The sequence below is a fragment of the Rhinolophus sinicus genome, linkage group LG06, assembly GCF_036562045.2.
Source record: "Rhinolophus sinicus isolate RSC01 linkage group LG06, ASM3656204v1, whole genome shotgun sequence".
NCBI classification, from domain to species: Eukaryota; Metazoa; Chordata; class Mammalia; order Chiroptera; family Rhinolophidae; genus Rhinolophus; species Rhinolophus sinicus.
In genome coordinates, this window is record NC_133756.1 from 108,652,014 (window position 1) to 108,671,982 (window position 19,969).

General features: G+C 34.8%; 1 protein-coding gene across 1 annotated transcript in view; it reads right to left on the bottom strand.

The window, feature by feature from the left end:
• TMEM135 (transmembrane protein 135) overlaps positions 1-19,969 on the bottom strand; it is a 215,515-nt gene that overhangs the window by 125,621 nt on the left and 69,925 nt on the right. Inside the window, exon 5 of the mRNA XM_019739636.2 lies at positions 6,495-6,560. Coding sequence (XP_019595195.1) covers positions 6,495-6,560 — 66 coding nt within the window. The remainder of the gene's footprint in view (positions 1-6,494; positions 6,561-19,969) is intronic.

The following is a 19,969-nucleotide window of genomic DNA, read 5'->3' on the forward strand; positions in this document are numbered from 1 at the left end:
CAGATATGCTGACCTAAATATCTTGAGTCCCATAGGAAGGAAATGATAATTCAAAAGCATCAGTAACTCTGCTATTAACATAGCTATGGACCCAAAATATCTAAAGTCTGTCTTTCGTTACCAACTCTCAGTTCACACACTGTTATAAATAACCACAATCCAGAGAGTTCCATATATTCACTCTAATTTGAAAAATAATTCATCATATTTAATTAAACAAAAATTAGTTATATTTAGTATAGACTTAATCCTAATAGGCTTACTTTGTGCCAGACATTCTGCTAGCTACTTTATACATATTATCTACTTTATTTCTTACAAAGCAATGTAGGAAGTAGATGCTTTTATCCCATTTATAGAAGATACTGAATGGCAAGGGTCAAGTGGCAGGTTACGGACTCAGCCACCAGACTACAAAGTTTCCTGAGAGCAGAAACCATATGAGTTTTATTTACAGTTAAAACCCAGCACCTAGTAGAGTGCCTGAAATTCAGTTAATATTTAGGGGGAAAAAGGGAAGGGACACCAGATCTGATTCCAGTGCCACGTGTCACATCTGCCTTTAAGATGATCTCAGTAACTACATGCTCATCTGATTAGATTTTAAAAGCCACTTGTTACTGGAATTCTGTTAGCAACTGAGCTTCAGAGATGTCACTATTTGAAATACTAACACTTTGCTTATTAAAGACATATGCATTTCCTGAGGTGATATTAAAAGATAAATAGTAATAATAATAACAGAAAAAAACAGACACAATTTTTAAAAATATAAATGCATGATAGTTTATTTTTAGCTTTCTTTATATAAAAATTCACATTCAAAAAGAAAGAAAATACTTAAAGTATTCTATTAAATTTAATATAATTTTTAATATATTTCAACAATGTTGGAAACATCTTAATATCTGAATAATCAATTAACTTCATGAATAAGAATGAATATCAAATATGTAAATTTCAGTCTCCAAATATTCCTTAATTCGTGAAAAATTTGATGTGAAAAAATATAACATCGTATTATAAACTTCATGATTTTGAATAAAGCCCTAGTATTTATATGCATACATGTAAATCTATAAAGATATTTATAGTAATATTTAAACTGAGAGTTGATTGAATCAAAGTAATATTTGCCACAGAAGTTCTTTCTAAATAAATCTATTACTTGTACATCAGACATGTACATACTGAGACCTTTATTATATGCTGGGCAGGTGCTAAACTTGAAGAAACAGAAACCCATAACAAAGAGATCCTACCCTCACTGCAGAAATCACACTCAATATTCTATATTATTTAGTTAAAGTACGCTCCAGGAAGGCAAACAAGTTTTCCATTCTAACAAAACACACAGAATATCTACTACCATGCATTAATATAAAACAAAAGTAGATACTGGGTCACATCCCATATCCATCTTTCCAAAACAGCACCAAATCCATGCTACTGTGTTCTACTTTATATACAAAAATCTTTAAATACACTTCAAATTTCTTTACTATTTCATTATGTCTTACTCAAATTGCGCATTTCTTGAGTTCACAAAAGACGTAAGATTGAACAATTCTTCTCTAAAACAGTACTTTAAAACAGTGGGTAAGCATTAAAACCAGTGGATGTTTTAATAAGTATAGATACTGGAGCCCTAAGCTAGACCTAACGAACCAAAACACAATGTTGAGAACCACAGAAAAAGAAAGCATATACAAAGCTGCCTAGAAGTGGAAAGTGTTAAAGCTCGATAGGACCTTAAAGATCATCTAATCAACTCATTTTCTAAAGTAGGAGTCTAAAGTTGTGAGCAGTTAAGTAAATTGTCCAAGATCACATAGCTAGTAAAGGCAGGAGGAGAAGGCAGGTCTCCTGGCTTGCAGACTAGTGCGCTTTCCCCCACACAAGGCTGGCTACTCCACTTGGAGGAAGATAAAATATTAATCCTTGATTTTACCACAAATTTAATCAATATCGTAAACATTCCAGTTCTCAGGGAAATGTGATTAAAAAAAAAACCTACTCTTTTTTGAACCTCATATATCTCCTGTGGAAAGAATGATGATAAAAGAATCTAAAATAAAAAGTTGTTTTGGTGTATAAATGAGCTGAATGATTATAAAGTACCTCGAAAAAATACTCAACAAATGTTACTTTCTTTCACCACCACACCTCCTCCCCTTGCCTTTTTGATTCTACATCAAATTATGTCTCTTTCACTCTCAACTATGCTCCTTTTTATACTATTTCTTCTAATTGGCAATGCCTTTTGACCGCTTCTCCTTCAATTATGTTCATAAATTTCTTCAGGGCCCAATTTAATACATGCCTCCAAAGAAATTTTCTGAACTAACTTAACCCTATCCATCACTATTTAAATTACTTTTAAACCATGTACTTATTTACATATTCTTTTGGAGCTTTGTAATTATAATTACTTTCTAGTTGCTTTGTACATTTTTATTTTCTTCCATAATTAGAATATGAGTTATTAATGAGCTAGAATATAAGCTCCCCAAAGGTAAGGCTGTTGATCTGTTTTACTCACTGATGGAACACAGGCACCTAAAACAATGCCAAAAACACATAAGGTGATCAATAAATACTTGCTGAATGAACAGGCAAGGATTATTTCTCCTTCCATCCATGAATCTCCCCCAAAATTTCAAAAGTAATGCTAGAGACATATTTGTGAAAAATTAAACGTTTTGAACAAAAATGAAAATACATGTGCTGCCTGATACTTTAGAAATTCATAAAATTTTAAAAATTAATAGAGCTACAATAGATGAATCAACTCACTGGCTATAGAAAGTCATTCAGTTTCTTCATTACACTCATTGATTCCTTGTTACTACTGTCAGAACTGGATAGTGTCAGCTAACAAATAGAAGGCAAAGAATTGAATTATACCTGCAGTTAGTTCAAGTACTACCTTCCCGTGGTGAAAAATTGCTGAACTTTGTTCTCTTTCAAAACTTTGAATTAAGAATAATATAATGAAAAACTACCAAATTATGGCTTACTTGGGACTCAAATCATGTAAAAGAACAGTGGATAATTTTTTAAACCCATTAAACTTAACAAAGTAACTTTATCTTTTAACAAAGTATTTGTTTCACCCTGTACCACATTCTGCCATGTATAATGCGCTCCTGTGTATAATATGCACCCACATTTTTGGCCCAAACTTTCAGGGGAATAAAATGTTTCATTTTAATTTTTTAATTCAAATTGTTATTTGTTTGCATTTAGGTACTTGTTTTTTGTATTAGCATTTATTTTTTAACATACTGTGTTTCCCCGAAAATAAGACCTAACCCAACAATCAGCCCTAATGTGTCTTTTGGAGCAAAAATTAATATAAAACATGGTCATATTTTACTATAATATAAGACCCGGTCTTATCTAACATAAGACTGGGCTTTATATTAATTTTTTGCTCCAAAAGATGCATTAGAGCTGATTGTCCAGCTAGGTCTCATTTTCAGGGAAACAGGGTATTATGGTACAAGAAATTTTATGTAACAAATAATTACAAAACACAAGAATAAATACAAGGTACAAGAAATTTTATGTACTGGTAATAAATTTACAGTATTTATGCATCATAGAAGGCCAAGAACTCTTCATCGTTGCAAGTTCATCGTAAGTTCAACAAAACCAATTATCGTATTCCAGGGTATTACTTTGCATACGGATATCATTATTGATTTCTAGAGTTATACTTTTAACTCATAAGCATAAATAAAAAATTTAAAACATTTATATAGATACGGAATTAGTACTACCCATGTATAGTGTGCATTCTTATTTTTCCCTCAAAAATTTGGGCAAAAAAGTGTGCATTATACACAGCAAAACACGGTACATAAATTCCTGGAAGGCTGAAAACATAATCAGACCTTTCCGGAAGAAATTACAAAAGTATAACTTTTGAGACAAGCACATTCAATAACCATTTACTGAGAGTGATAATTTTATGTTACCCACCCCAAAAAATAAACAAATTTAGAAATTTTCTACCCAGAAAAATTATCTGCTTTCTAGCTTATGTAATTTAATCAAGTTACAAAAATCCAGCTAGTTCATATACAGGACTGTACAGAACACATCAACATGATCAGGCATTCAGTCGCAAACTAGAATTGTGAAAGGTGAGAATTGTTTTTTCTATTCATTTTAAGTCACACATTTCTCTATACATATGAAAGATAACAGTGATAATTATAATAGAATGCATAAAAAAATCAGACTAAATATATAATCTCAGAGTCTTATATACCATGCTATTTTTCTATTGTCAAACTATGGGACAACTGAATGATTAGAAAACTCTAAGTAAGTGAATTACGTTGAGGGAGATTATATTGTACAGTGGAATGAATAGGCTTTGGAATCAGAAAGGGGTTTAAATCCCAGCTCTCCCATTTCCTAGATGTTTGATCATAGGCCAAATGTTTATCTTCTCTAAGCCTCAGTTATCTATAATATAAGATGGGCATAATAATTTTTCCCTTGCACCGTTGTGATAAAGATTTAAAAAGATAATGTCACTTTTTTACTTAAATCCTCCAATGATTCATTATAACTTATAAAGTTAAGTTTCAAACTCTTGCAGAAACTTTCTTACTTTAAGAGAGAGGAACCATGTTCTCTGGTCTCAACATTTCTTAGAAAATACAAGCAGAAATGTCCAATTAGGTGGGTAAAACGTAGGCTTCGAGACAGAACACAGGAAAGGGTAGACAAGCAAAGTTCAGTCTTGTCATGTATCCAGATAAATTTACTCATACACTGATATTTTTGTAATGTGGATATATCAGTCTTTATTGCTCCTACTGGATGTCATTGTCACAAGGCTACTTATTAATCCCTGCTTAACAGATACTTTTGCAGTAAAGGGCGAGAATAATATTTTAAATGCCCTAGGACAAGTAAACTCCTTGCTACTCTCCTGCGTTAACATATCAAAAATTTTTCAATATGATAAATATGGTAATTTCAGCTTCTGTTTTAAATAATCCATTAAAATGTTAACCTTTTAGTTTATCTCCTACTCCCAAACAAATTCTCTAAAAACCTGACTATGAGATGCCAGGGACTAGAAGACATAGTTCATTTTTAGGGATCTTAAAAAGTAAGGGCAAGAAAGTTGAACATGCAAAAAAAAAAAAAAAAAAAAGTAAGGGCAAAAATGTGCATCTTACAGTTTCAACCTCCTTTTAGATACTGAAGGTCAGACAGTGCTTGAAAACTCTACCCAACATTAATACCTGTTAACCAGGTTACTCACCTGTAGCAATCTGGGAGGAAATTGGATCAAAAACCAGCTGCTTTAACTACTTCCTCTCCATTCAGTAAAATATGTACATATTCAATATGTGTTGATATGCTCAGAAGATTACTTATAAAACTGTCTTGCATACATTTCCCAAACCTTCTTATAAGATAGAGTTCAAAAGTTCATTGCCCCCCACCATGAGAAAATACATAGTAACTACTAAAATCTGAATTTCATTTTGACACATTCTAGACAGATAAATATGTCTGACTTTATTAATGGGAATGTTTTCTTTTCTTAAAATGGCACCACATACTACAGTTTGTTGAGAATAAAAAGGGGTCAATTAAGTCTTTTTCATACACAAAATATATATTACAAATTAATACCAAAGTGATTTGTCAATATACAATTAAACATTTAAAAGTATATGACTTCCAAAGGATTATACATTTTTACATAACAAGCAGGTATATCAAACAATAAATTTTATAAAGCAGAGTGATAATTAAGCCAGTAATAATTTTGGAATGGAGATTTATTTCAAGTGGCAGAACTTTTTTTTAAGAATTGGCAGGAACATTTACAAAAGTTAAAATTTAGAATCTGTATCTTAATTGAGCCTCAACTACAAGAGCAGACTAAATTCCATTTCTCCCTCTCCCACTCTCCCTCTCCCCTTTTCCTTCTCCCCAGCACCTCTCTCTCTCTCTCTAAAAAATGTCAACATTTCAAATTATTCTATCCTTAGAAAGAAGCATTAGTTCTGTCAAACATAAAATAGAAAAGGAAGGAAAAAGTATAGGATTATTTTCATTAAATATATCCATATATATGTGTGTGTGTATATATATATATGTATATATGTGTGTATATATATATATATATATATATATATATATATATATATATATAGGCATATATATACACATATATATGCAGAAGTTATTATTAAATAAAATGTCATTTTCTTTTAAGAGTAAAAATAACTGGTAACCAAATATTAAAAGGCTCAGCAATTCATTTTCAACCCAAGATCTCATTGCAATATGACTGAACTAAGCTAGATTTTTAGGTCAGATTCACTCAATATTATGTACATCAAGTATTTCTCAATCTCTTATATAAAACATCAAAGAATTCACCACATTTTACGTTTTTAAAATGGTATACAATAAATTAAGAACTAATAAGTATAACAAAATTCTCATCTTACTTCTCCATTTCTTAACGTTGTGATGGTTCCTCTTGCTACACCCATTCTAAATAGTGTTTCTGTGGCCTGTGAATCAAAAAAAAAGCAAAAAGGTATCATCTATAATATGTATTCAACTCTGTATCATACCCCCAAGATGTAAAAAAAAAAAACATTTCCAGCAACATCTAGAAAAGCATCAATAAGGCACAATTAGAACGACAAGCTTTAAATTGTACTCCAAAAATATGTTTCAGAACATTTTAATATTATCAAGAACTCACACTAAATTATTTCAAAGGTTATTTTCATTTGCTGTTATTTTTCCAGATCTATAATTTCAAATTATTATACTTAAATAAGTTTAAAACCTTAGTTTGATTAACAAAGATAAAATAAAAATTTAGTACTTGGACTCAATTCAGAAATTACCATTTGTTCTGATTTTCAGTTTCCATTTGAATTCAGTTCAAATCACTTTAATGCCATTGAAATAGTGACAGAAGATAAAGTAATTCGGTGGTATATTAAATAACACCCCCAAAAAGTGACTTCTTTCTATATCTTAATAATGAATAATCCTAAAATGAAGTTAACAATTCCATTTACAACAGAATAAAAAAAAATAGGAATAAACTTAACCAAAGAATCAAAAGACTTGTTCACTGAAAACTACAAAACATTGTTGAAAAGATTAAAGAACACATAAATAATGGCAAGAGATTCTGTGTTTATTAACTGGAAAACCTAATATTGCTAAGATGTCAACACCACCCAAAGTGATCCAAAGATTCAAAGGGATTCCTATCAATACCAATGACTTTTTCCCAGAAATATGAAAATCCATCCTAAAATTCATATGCAACCCAAAAGATCTCAAATAGCCAAAACAATGCTGTAAAAGAGTAACAACGTTGGAGGAGTCACATTTTCTAATTTCAAAACTTGCTACAAAGCCACAAGTAATCAAGCAGTATGGTACTATGAAACAGGCCAGTGAAACAGAATAGAGAGGCCAAAGATAAACCCTTATATACATGGCCCACTCATATTTGATAAGGGTGCCATGCACATTCAATGGGGAAAGGACAGTCTTTTTAACAAATGGTACTGGAAAAATTGAATATGCACATGCAAAAGTATGAAGTTGGATCTTTACCTTATACCTTACACAAAAATGAACTCAACAGGAATGAAAGACCTAAATATAAGAGCTCAAACTGTAAAACTCTTAGAAGAAAACAGACAGGACAGCTTCATGAGTCGGTGCCTGATGCGCATGTGCTTCCTGGTTCCCAGTGACTGTCTTGTGTCCTCACATGGCAGCAAGCAAACAGAAGCAAGCTGTCTCTGTACTCTTATAAGGGCACTAAAGCCCAACTCATGGGGGCAGAGCCCTGGTGAACTCATCTAATCCTCATTACCGTGCAAAGACCCCACTCCTAATACCATCACATGGGGGGGTGTAAGGTTATGAAAGGAATGTGGGGTGAACACAAACATTCAGTCCATAACAGGGGTTTTCCAGTCAGAAGTGGCAAGAAGTACAAAGCCAGTAGGTAGGAGGATCACGCTTGCTACGTCCAAGGACAAAAAGACTACATGAAAGCATAGTTGGAAAGAAGAGAACGCAAGTTCATCTGTTCCATATGTGCTTTTTAGTTTTTTAACCTGGCATAAGAGGAATGCATCACCAACCTTCAATAACTGAAAGCATAATCAAAGGATGCTCTACTAAACATAAATTTTAAAAATTAGTACATGAACCAATCAATAAAAGAAAGAACTTTGAATTTAAAAACTGAACGGGTATCTAAAGAAATCCAAAGAGTAGCAGAGATGGAAAACTGGAGGAAACTACAAGGAAACTGATGTATACATACAAAATCAGTGTCATATTTAGCACTGCATATGTTAATTTAGATGTAAGAAAATAAATAACAGAAAAAATAGTAAACAGGTTTGTAAGTGGTTGCCTCTGGGTTGTGGCAATCAGGCATTGGGAGTGTTAAAGAGTACGACTCTTTTTCTACTAGCTTTGCAGCATACTATCTGACTATTTAACCCACACATAAATTCTTGATCAACACATTTTTTAACTTTTAAAGAAGTAATCAATAGTGTCTAATTTTGCAAAGAGGTCAAATACTTTACAATTTTAATAAAGTGGTGCATATACACCTAAGAATATAGTTTAGGGCTAAGAGGATATAAAGTCAAACAGTGTAAGCAAACTCTCAAAAAGTTTGACAATAAAGGTAAGAAATGAGATGGAATTGGTGCCAGAAAGAGCAGAGTTGAGGGACAACTGATAACAGGATATTTTTAGGATAGAAGAAATTTAAAGAAGTTTTTCATGGCTAAGTAGAAGTGACAGTAAGGTAGCAGAACAGACACAGGAAGGAAAATGGATACTGACTGAAGGAGATTCCCGTAGAAGATCGGATCAAGAGCACACAGCACTCTGTTCACTATGTAAAAGGGACAAAGGGCAAAGACGTGTATAAGGCCATGCTCTCCTTCTCCCTCCATCCCTCACCCCGCCCGCTCCTCTTATCCCTTCAATCTCTCTCTCTCTCTCTCTCTCTCTCTCTCTCTCTCTCTCTCTCCCCCTCCCTCCCCTTTCTAAATTAGAAGACAGGATAATCTTCTGAGAATGACCAAGATACTAATTAAGGACGGGTGAGAGTACGTACAACATGTAAAAGGAAAACATAAGGGAATGGAACACAGACCTGCCAAGCAATATTGAAAGCTCAGCTAAGATCGAGAAACATAAATCTTTGTTATTGCAAATCCACATAGTTACAGGATGAGAAAGCTAGAGGAATTCGTGGTTTAGGAATTGTCAAGGAAAAATGATCAAGGCTAGACAGAAGATATAAATTAAAAGGTAACAACTCCTTTTATTTCAACTTTATTGGTAAAATACAGCATGCAATGAATTTTGTATAACATTTCTTTTAAATGAGGGGTATCAATCTTGAAAACATTCCTATACACACACACAAAGCTCGTGTAGAGTTAGTGTCTAAATGATAAGCTAGAAAATAAAACTTTTAGGGCAAACACTGCTCAATTTTCTGACTGCAGCACAATATGAATATAATTCCAATCCATAATTTACTCAGAGAGAGTTAAAGCAAGCCATTAATAGTGTGTGTGGGGTGGGGGAGGGAGGGAGTTATTCACATATCTAAACAAAACTCAAATTATAAATGAATGACTTTGCTATGACAGACTTTTACTAAAGCATGTAAAACTAGATGTTGAAAGAACTAGTTATTTTTATTGAACTAGAAATTTTTATTGAAGGAAAATAATTTCTCACCAATGATGCACAATATTTTTTTTATTCTTAATGACATGAATATTAAATTATATCTTCCATCTTCCTGTTTTCTTTTTAAACCTTATTTGATCCAGTGATGTGACTGTTAACTAGTGCTCATCTAAATCAGGTTCGTTACTGTGTATATATTTGAGGGGCAAAAAGGGAAAGGCACAGGCAGCAAGCACTTGGGATAAAGCATGCAACAACTAAACCCCATCAAATTACTTACTTTTTTGTGTCTCAAATACCCAAGGCAGTTTGAAGATCTAATTCTTTTTCTGTACTCTCTCCAGTAGAAGAATACCAAATTCAATCTTTTGTTTCCAACTAAATTGATTTATTTCACCAGCTACTCCCACCTACATTTTTAAGGATGTCTCATTCTAATAGCACTCAGTCAATTCAGCTCAGCTCCCTTTGATTCTATAGGGAAGCACTGGACTGCACAACATTCCTTTGACCTCTACTACAGAGATTGCTTTCAATTTACTTGTACCCAAACAATCACTAACAAGTGTCAAAAACAATGAGATAACAGGGCTCATTCTCAACACTTGTAAATTTAACACCAGCAAATTCCTGATTGAAATTTCCCTCTCATTGAGTTTTGGTAACTAAAATGATTCATACTAAAAACATTCATTAAACATTTTCTGTCAGTGCGGGGGGTAGGGGGGGATGGGGGGGTTCCTTGTTGAAAATAGGCCTTCAAGAGAGATGGCTTTTAAGAAGAGTCTTAGATAAAAGAGACTTAGGAGACGTGAAATCTAGCTGTAACAAATGCCAAGTTCTGGATTGGATCCTTGTGTCTGTGTATGTGTGCAAATCAAAAAAGATCTGAAAGGAAATAAAACAAGTTGATAACAGTAGTAATCAATGGGTATTTTTCTTTATTTTCTAATGACCTACCATGCACATGTATTGTTTGCTAATAATAAAAATAAAAGTAAAAAAAAAAAAAAAAGTAACAGTTTTTGTTAAACTGAAAGATAAAACAGATTTAGGACAGAATTTTGGAACAATGTAAAATGTTACAATACAAACAGTACTACCTTGAGTAGCTCCCAGAGTGAAAATAATCCAAACTCAATAAAAACTCATGCTCTTACGGTCTAATACTTTTTAATTCATTAAACCAACACAAAATAAGTAAAATTAACAAGAACAAATACATACTTAATATGCTTTTACCTTGAAAAGCAGTATGATTATAATAACTTTAAAGCTTCATATTATAGAAAGACTTCAATGTGTTCATTTAATGTGCAGTTTATAAATATAAATACAAATGTGGTTGTATTTAGCAAATTTTTATTTCCTATTAGTCAAGCAACAGAGTCCTAGTTATCTTATTTCCACTATTGACAACTTTAGTCAGGTCATTGAAACTCTTTAAGCTCTGACCTCCTCTGTAAAAAGGTGACAGCTAATATCAACCTGTCTTCTTATGGTGGTAAATGCAGGTGTTAAATGTGAAAAGCTCTGAAAAGAGCTAGATGAATGTAAAATAATGAATCCAAGGTTTAGTTTAGGACAGCACCTCTTGAGATGAAAAGATGTTTAAGAAATACTAATTTTGATTTTTCAAACGTAAAGATAAGGAATTTCCTAATGAAAGGCCAAAAATGAATGAGCCTTAATCAAAGCTGTGATTAAGAAAAACAAAAATCTACGACAGGCACAGCACTTAACCACTGCTTTAGGACTATCTCTTTATTATTCTAGTTCCTCAGCTAAACAATGAAGTCCTGGAGAGCATGAATTAATGTTTTCTTTATGTATTCCCAGGACCCTGAGCAATATGAAACAATATAGCATAAAGATTAAGAAAGCAGGTTTTAGAAACAGACCTTTTGAACTTAGAAATTGAAGTTCAAGTTCTATCTTTGCCATTTGTTAAGATGTCTAAACTCAGCCACGCAACTTCACTTCTTTAAGCTCAACTTCTTCATGAACAAAATAAGGATAATAACATCACATAACTCAAAGAAAATTATTAATTTTCTTTGCTCGAAAAATGGTAATTTTATTACTATTAATATCTCAAGGAAAATACAGAATTCCAATTATACCTTAAAATTAGTTATCAGACTGCAATTAAAAATCCAATTGGTATCAGATGGCAATTAAAAATGTGCTATATAAAACAGTCAATTACAATTAGCACATTATGCTACATGGCTATTTATTTATGCTAAAATTCTTGACAAGTCAATCAGAAAAATAGAAAACTTAACATTATTTCAAGAAGATTAATTTAGCAAAAGTCCTCAGAAACCATTGCAAAATTCACTCTCCAGCTGTTTATCCTGGCCATAGAAGAAAATTTTAAATACTGAGTCTTTTAAGCACCAGCTACTTTCCTCATGATAATAAGTATACAAAATAAAAAATAGGAAAACTGAGCATTAGCTATCTGTCTTTCACAAAGAATCAGTGCACGATACAAAGGTAATAAAATGCCTCTAAAATACACAAATTCATTAGCATAGCAGCCAAGATATTTGTGATATCCCCAAACCATTATCACTCTTTTCTCTAAACAGCTGCTTATAGCCCAACCCCTTTCCAGCTTACTAATTCTAATTCATAACTTCAGGCTCCATGCATTGCAGCAGCTGCAGCACAGAGAACAAACCTCTTAGAGAAACTCTTTCTAGCCAGAAAACAGGGGAAAGGGGCCCAAGTGGGCAAGAGAATGTGTAGAGAATTAATCCCTGGCTGTTGGGAGGGTTTTCTGTCTCCGTTTTCTCTTGACTCTGCCCCACGGATAGGCCCCAGTTATAAGGTGAAGCAGCAGCAGCAGCAACACACATAGTTAAAATTGGAAAAGAAATTGTTTTTCTCGCTAAAGGTATATGGAAAGGAGACCTCAGTAGTCCAAAGAAGAAAAAAAGAATCTCCATTATTTTTTTCAGTGTCTTTTCTCTAGCTATTTTCTCCCAAGAGCAGGCTCTGTATAGTGTCTGCAACTGTGACAACAGTGCAGGCAGCTAAATAAAACTCCAAGAGAAACCCCATCTTTCTGGACAGAGGACCAGGAAAAGGAAGCTCAGTGAGGCAAAGAGTATTGGGATAATCTCAAAAAAGACAAGCTAGAAAAGGGGATTCCCCTAACTAAATCTGTGTTTGAACTGGCGCAAATACAGGGCTCATCCCTAATTAGCACAAGCACAGGACAGACCCAAACAGCAAAGCAAAGGCTTTGAGACCAAAACTACAGTTAAAACTACCACCCAAGTCCTAGAATGACCCATGAGTGGCACCCAAATGGGACAGACCCAAAGTAGCAAAGGAAAGGCACTGAATACAGAACTGACATTGGAACTACTGTCCCCTGAAGAAGAGACAGAACTTGCAGGCTGAACCTAAGAAGGTGACCGCTTACTACTACTACTACTACTACTATTACTACTACTATTACTACTACTACTACTGGTAAAAAAAAAAAAAAAAAAAATCAACACTCTCCAAAGGATTTCAACAGGACCCAGAGTATCACAACGTGACATTTAAATATCCAGGATCAATCCAAAAGTACTCAACCTGCAAATAACAAAAAAAATTGAGACCATTTCTCAAAGGAAAGACTATCAGAAGTTGAAATTACCAGGCAAAACCTGTAAAGCAGTTATTATGACTGTGTCCTATGAAGTAAAGTTAAACGCACTACCGTTAATAAAAAGAGAGTTCTCAACAGAGAAATAAAAACTACAAAAAACTGGAAATTTTTGAACTGAAAAATACAATATCTAAAATAAAAACAGTCAATGGATAGGGACTTAACATCAGAATGGAGATAAAAGGGGAAAGAATCAGTGAACTTGGAGATAAATCAATAGAAATTATCCACTGTAGACACAGAGAGAAAAAAAATTGGGGAAAAAAATGAACAGAGCCCTACAGACTAGTGTGGGAGAACAGCAAAAGATCTAGCATTTGTATTATCAGATCTCCAGAATGAGGAAAACAGATTCCTATAAAGGAAATATTTGAAGAAATAATGGCTGAATACTTCCCAAATCAGATTCAAGAAGCTCAGTGAAGCCCAAGTAAGATATGCTCAAAGAAAATCATACCTAGATAGATGATGAACACAACATTGAAATCCAAATATAAAGAAAAAAAATCTTGAAAGTAGCCAAAAATATGAATACATATTACACACAGTGTAACAACTATTAGAATGATTATGGATTTACCATCAGAAACCATGGAAGTGAGGACAACATCTTTAAAGTTTTGAAACACAAAAACTATAAACCCGGGATTCCACATCCAGCAAAAGTATCCTTCAGGAATGAAGACATTGTCATGCAAAAGAGAATAAGAGAATCTGTCACCAGCAGAACTGCTCTAGAGGAAATGATAAAGATACTTGCATAGGTTAAAAAGAAAGAATCCTAGAGGAAAACTTGAAACTTCAGGAAAGAAAGAAAAGCAAAAGAAATGGTAAAAATGTGAGTAAATGAAAAAGACTGTATTTCTTTTTTAAGATATTTAAAATATGTATGATTACCCAACAAATTATAACATTGTTTATTGACGTTTTCAATGTATGTAGATATAACATATATGACAACTATAACATAAGTGGGGAGATTAAAGAGGCCTATATGATTGTAAGCCTTCCACATTTTACTATTAGTAGTAAATATAATATTAATTCTAAGTAGACTATTAAAGATTAGGAGTGTATATTATAATCATTAAAGGAACCACTAAGAAAATAACACATAAAGATACAGCCAAAAAGCAAGATAAATTTAAATGGAACACTAAAAAAATATTCATAACCCAAGGAGTGCAAGAAAAGAGGAACAAAGTAAAAAACAGGTAACAAACGGGAAACAATTAAGATAGTGCACGTATTTCAAACAATATACGTAATTACATTAAATGTAAATGATCTAAACCAATGGTCAGAAAACATTCTTGCAAAGGGTCAAATAATAAATATTTTAGGCTTTTCAGGCAATACCGTGCCTATTATAACTACTCAAATTTGCCAGTGTAGCATGAAAGCAACTATAGACAATACACAATGAATGGACATGGCCACAATAAAACTTCATTCATAGAACAGCAGGCTGTAGTTTGCTGATCCCAGGCCTAAACGTATCAATTAAAAGACAAAGACTCGGACATCATAAAAATGGCGGTGTGAGGTGAGCCTCTGGAAATCTCCCCTTGAATTTACAACAAATTGAACAACTGAACCTCCACAAAGGACTCCTTGCACAGCATACAGGCAAGACGAAGAGGCTCACTACTGAATTCACGTAAAGGTGGGCAAAGTGCGTGAGCGGGGCAGAACGGAAGGGAGAAGTGCGGAGACGGAGCCGCCTGGGTGCAGCATGCAGATATAGTTCACTGCTTCGAACTCGCTGCATCCTGGAACTACCTCAGCTGCAGGAGAGGGAAGAACTCTGACTGCTAGGGCTCCGTTTATGGCCCACAGGGCTGAGGGGACAGCATATAACATGGCTGAACCCAACACTCACAGCCGAGACCTCGGAGCAAAGACAGGGAAGAAGGCTGAAAACGGTGGTTTAAGCCCTCACTGCCACACAGAATGAAGCCTTAGGCACTGAGACTAGCCGGCCCCTCCCTACCCTCGCAGAGCTCGCCCCGCCCCCACCTGCCCAGTGCTAGAAGTGGAACAGTAGCAGTGTGAGATAAAAAGAACAGAATATTTGCAGTTCTGAGAACTGTGGTCCGCAGACAAGGATTCTCAGCCCAACTAGTTCTGGCAAAGGGGAAGGAGCTGTGGAAGCAGGGCTGGCTGTGGCTGGGCCACCTCTCAAAACTCACCCCGCCACTGGCCCCACCTATCTGGGAGGATCCCTGCAGGAGTAAACAGAACTGCTGAAACATACGGGCTCTGAATCTGGTGCAGGTTGAGCTTTGGAACTTCAAAAGCTCTCTGCATCCCCACACGGATGCAGCACCCTATGACCCAGGCGAACAGTTAACAGAGGAGAAGCCTACCTTCCAGGGAATCCCCCAATTGTGTGAGAAGCTGGAATAGTGCAGCGAAAACATAACACTACTGTGTGAGAGAGACAAAAAGGATAAAGTCGGAGAGAAAATAAAACATTCTACCAACATATACTGGAAAACAACAGAAAGACCTCTTCCTATCAACCTGTTGCAGAACTCACTCCTGTAGATGTCTAGGAAGAGAAATAATAAATCATTAATTGCCATGAATAATCAAGGCAACAAGACAGCTCAGAAAGAAAGTGAAAAGCCTCCAAAAAATGATCTTAAAGATATGGAAATATGTGACTTAAATGACAGAGAATTCAACATTGCAGTTCTGAAAAAACTCAACCAGATGCAAGAAAACACAGATAGGCAGTTTAATGAACTCAGAAACACAAAGAACAACATGAACATTTTACCAAAGAGATTGAAATTTTGAAAAAGAACCAAATAGAATTTCTGGAGATTAAGAACTCAATAGAAGAAATGAAAAATGAAATAACCAGCTTAGGTAGTTGGTAGTTAGGTAACCCACAGTTGACCAGATGGAGGAAAGAATCAGTGACATCAAAGATAGAAACCTGAAATGACACAGATGGAAGAAGAAAGAGACTTGAGACTTAAAAGAAATGAAAGAACTCTACAAGAACTTTCTGATTCCATCAGAAAAAACAATATAAGAATAATGGGCATACCAGAAGGGAAGAAAGGGAGAAGGGAACAGAGAGTATATTCAAACAAATAGTCGATGAGAACTTCCCAAACTTGTGGAAAGAACTAGATCCTCAAATCCAACAAGCATATAGAACACCTAATTACCTCAATCCCAACAGGCCTTCTCCAAGGCACATTGTATTGAAGCTGTCAAAAATCAACGACAAAGAAAAGAATGCTCAAGGCAGCCAGGAAAAAGAAGACGGTAACCTACAAAGGAAAGCCCATTAGATTATCATGAGATTTTTCAGCAGAAACTCTACAAGCCAGGAGGGAGTGGAACCAAATATTCAAACTATTAAAAGAGAGAAATTATGAGCCAAGAATAATATACCCAGCAAAGATATCCTTTAGATATGAAGGAGGAATAAAGACCTTTCCAGACATACAGAAGCTGAAGGAATTTTCTAATACACGACCTGCACTAAAAGAAATACTAAAGGAGGCTATTCGACCACCATCAACAGGGACAATTTGTGACAAACAAAACATGAAAATGGGAGAGTAAAGACCTGAAACAGAATATGGATATGGAGAAAGTAAGCAGGCTAAAGAAAATGGAATACTCTAAATATCAAACTTTCTTTTACATAAACTTAATGGTAACCACTGAAAAAAAATCCAGAACTGAAATATATACTGTAAAAAAAGAAGAAACAGAGGGAAAAATCATAGAATACAACCACACAGAAATAATAGAAAACAACAAAAAGGAAAAAAAACAATGAAGACATCGTCTTACCAGGAAACTAAAGATAGAATGACAGGAAATCCTCACATATCACTAATCACCCTAAATGTAAATGGACTGACTCACCAATAAAAAGGCACAGAGTAGCAGATTGGATCAAAAAACTAAATCCCACCATATGCTGTCTCCAAGAGATGCAGCTCAGCTACAAGGACAAGCGTAGACTCAAAGTGAAAGCGTGGAAATTGAAAATCTAAGCAAATGGTAACCACAGAAAACCAGGTGTAGCCATACTGATATCAGATGAAATAGAGTTCAAGGTGAAAAAGGTAACAAGAGACAAAGATGAACATTTCATAATGGTAAAGGGGACTACACAACAAGAAGACATAACAGTCATTAATATTTATGCCCCCAATCAGGGAGCAACGAGATATACCAAGCAACTACTAACAGAACTAAAGGGAGAAATTGACCAGAACACAAATATACTAAGGGACCTAAATACATCATTGACAGCTATGGACAGATCATTCAAACAGAAAATAAATAATGAAATAGCAGCCTTAAATGACACATTAGATGAAATGGACATAATTGACCTTTATAGAGCGCTTCATCCTAAAACATCAGACTACACATTTTTTTCTAGAGTACATGGAACATTCTCAAGGATAGACCATATATTGGGATATAACACTAGCCTCAGCAAATTTAAGAAGATTGAAATCATACCAAGCATATTCTCTGATCACAAGGCTTTGAAATTGGGTATCAATTACAAAAAGAAAGCAGAAAAAACCACAAGTACTTGGAGATTAAACAACATACTCTTAAAGAACGACTGGTTCAAAGAAGAAATTAGAGGAGAGATCAAAAGATACACAGAAACTAATGACAATGAAAATACATCCTACCAAAATTTTGGGGATGCAGCAAAAGCAGTTTGAAGAGGGAAATTTATATCATTACAGGCCTATCTCAAGAAACAAGAAAAATCCCAAATACATAACCTCATGTTACACCTTAAAGAACTAGAGAAAGAAGAACAAATGAAACCCAATGTCAGCAGAAGAAAGGAAATAATAAAAATCAGAGCAGAACTAAATGAAATGGAGAACAAAATGACAATAGGAAACATTAATGTGACAAAGAGCTGGTTCTTTGAAAAGATTAACAAAATTCACAAACCCTTGGCTAGACTCACTAAGATAAAAAGAGAAACGACACTAATAGACAAAATCAAAAATTGTTGTCATGCAGCCGCCTGGCAGTCTGTCCCCTCGTGTCTACCCCTAAAAGGAAAGAAGAATCTGTGAGACTATTCCTTTCAGGGACATTGTTTCACTTGCATGCCATCTCCTTGTTTGGCCCCAAAGGATGGCTGGCTAGCCAATGAAGGGTAAGATTCCTCAAGAAAGGAACGACCTAAGACAGGCACAGTCGTGTGGCGACCACCAGGAGAATTCACGGGGTTGACAGAGGTGGGCATAGACCCCCCACCTTCCCCTGTCTAAGGAGAACTTCTGCCTCTGTGGCTGTATTCCTTCCCACAACCTGCTTGGGAAGTGATTCTAGATGTGATACCATCAGTTCTCCATCTCAGTAAGTTTTCAACATAAAGGTTTTGTCCCCTGAGGAGCTACAAAACAGTAATTATTTCTACATCATGGGACTTTCACCAGGCAAGGGTGATTGGTTTGAACCAGTTTTCTGGTATGGTGTATGAGACTCACAGACCGTAGAAAAACCAATGCTACATCCTTGTATGTGCATCAATAAAAGCCACAACATGGCCCAATTCGGAGCTCTCAGTTCTTTGAGTCTGTGAGACCCTTTGGCCCCTGTTTCAAAACTTTCTTGATTTCTGTTTCTTTCTTAACCTTTTGCCACCCCTTCTCATTCTCTCACTGCCCATGTTGCACTGGACATGACAAGAAATGAAAAAGGAGAAGTTATCATGGATGCCACAGAATAAAAATGGTCATCCAAGAACACCATGAAGGACTATATGCCACCAAATTCAATAACCTAGAAGAAATGGACAAGTTCTTGGAAACATATGGCCTTCCTAAGCTGAACCATGAAGAACTGGAAAATTTAACTAGACTGATCACCAGTAACAAAATTGAATCAGTCATCCAAAACTTTCCCAAAAGCAAAAGTCCGGGACCAGATGGCTTCACTAGTGAATTCTACCAAACCTTCAAAGAGGATCTAATACCAGTCCTACTCCAACTCTTCCAAAAAACTGAAGAAGAGGCAGTACTCCCTAACTCATTTTATGAAGCCAACATTACCCTGATACCGAAGCCTGGTAAGAATAACACAAAAAAAGAAAACTACAAAACAATATCTCTCATGAATACAGATGCAAAAATCCTAAACAAAATTCTAGCAAATTGAATGCAGCAATACATTAAAAAAATTATTCATCACGACCAGTGGGGTTTATCCTAGGGGAACAAGGATGGTTCAACATACACAAATCCATCAATGTGATACATCACATAAACAAAATAAGGGACAAAAATCATATGATTATATCAATTGACGCAGAAAAAGCATTTGACAAGGTACACCATCCATTTAACATTAAAACACTTAATAAAACCAGTATAGAGGAAAATACCTTAACATAATAAAGGCCATATATGACAAACCCTCAGCTAATCTCATACTTAACAGTGAAAAACTGAAGCCCTTTGCTCTACGTTCAGGAACATAACAGGCTGTCCCCTGTCACCTCTGCTTTTCAACAGTGTTGGA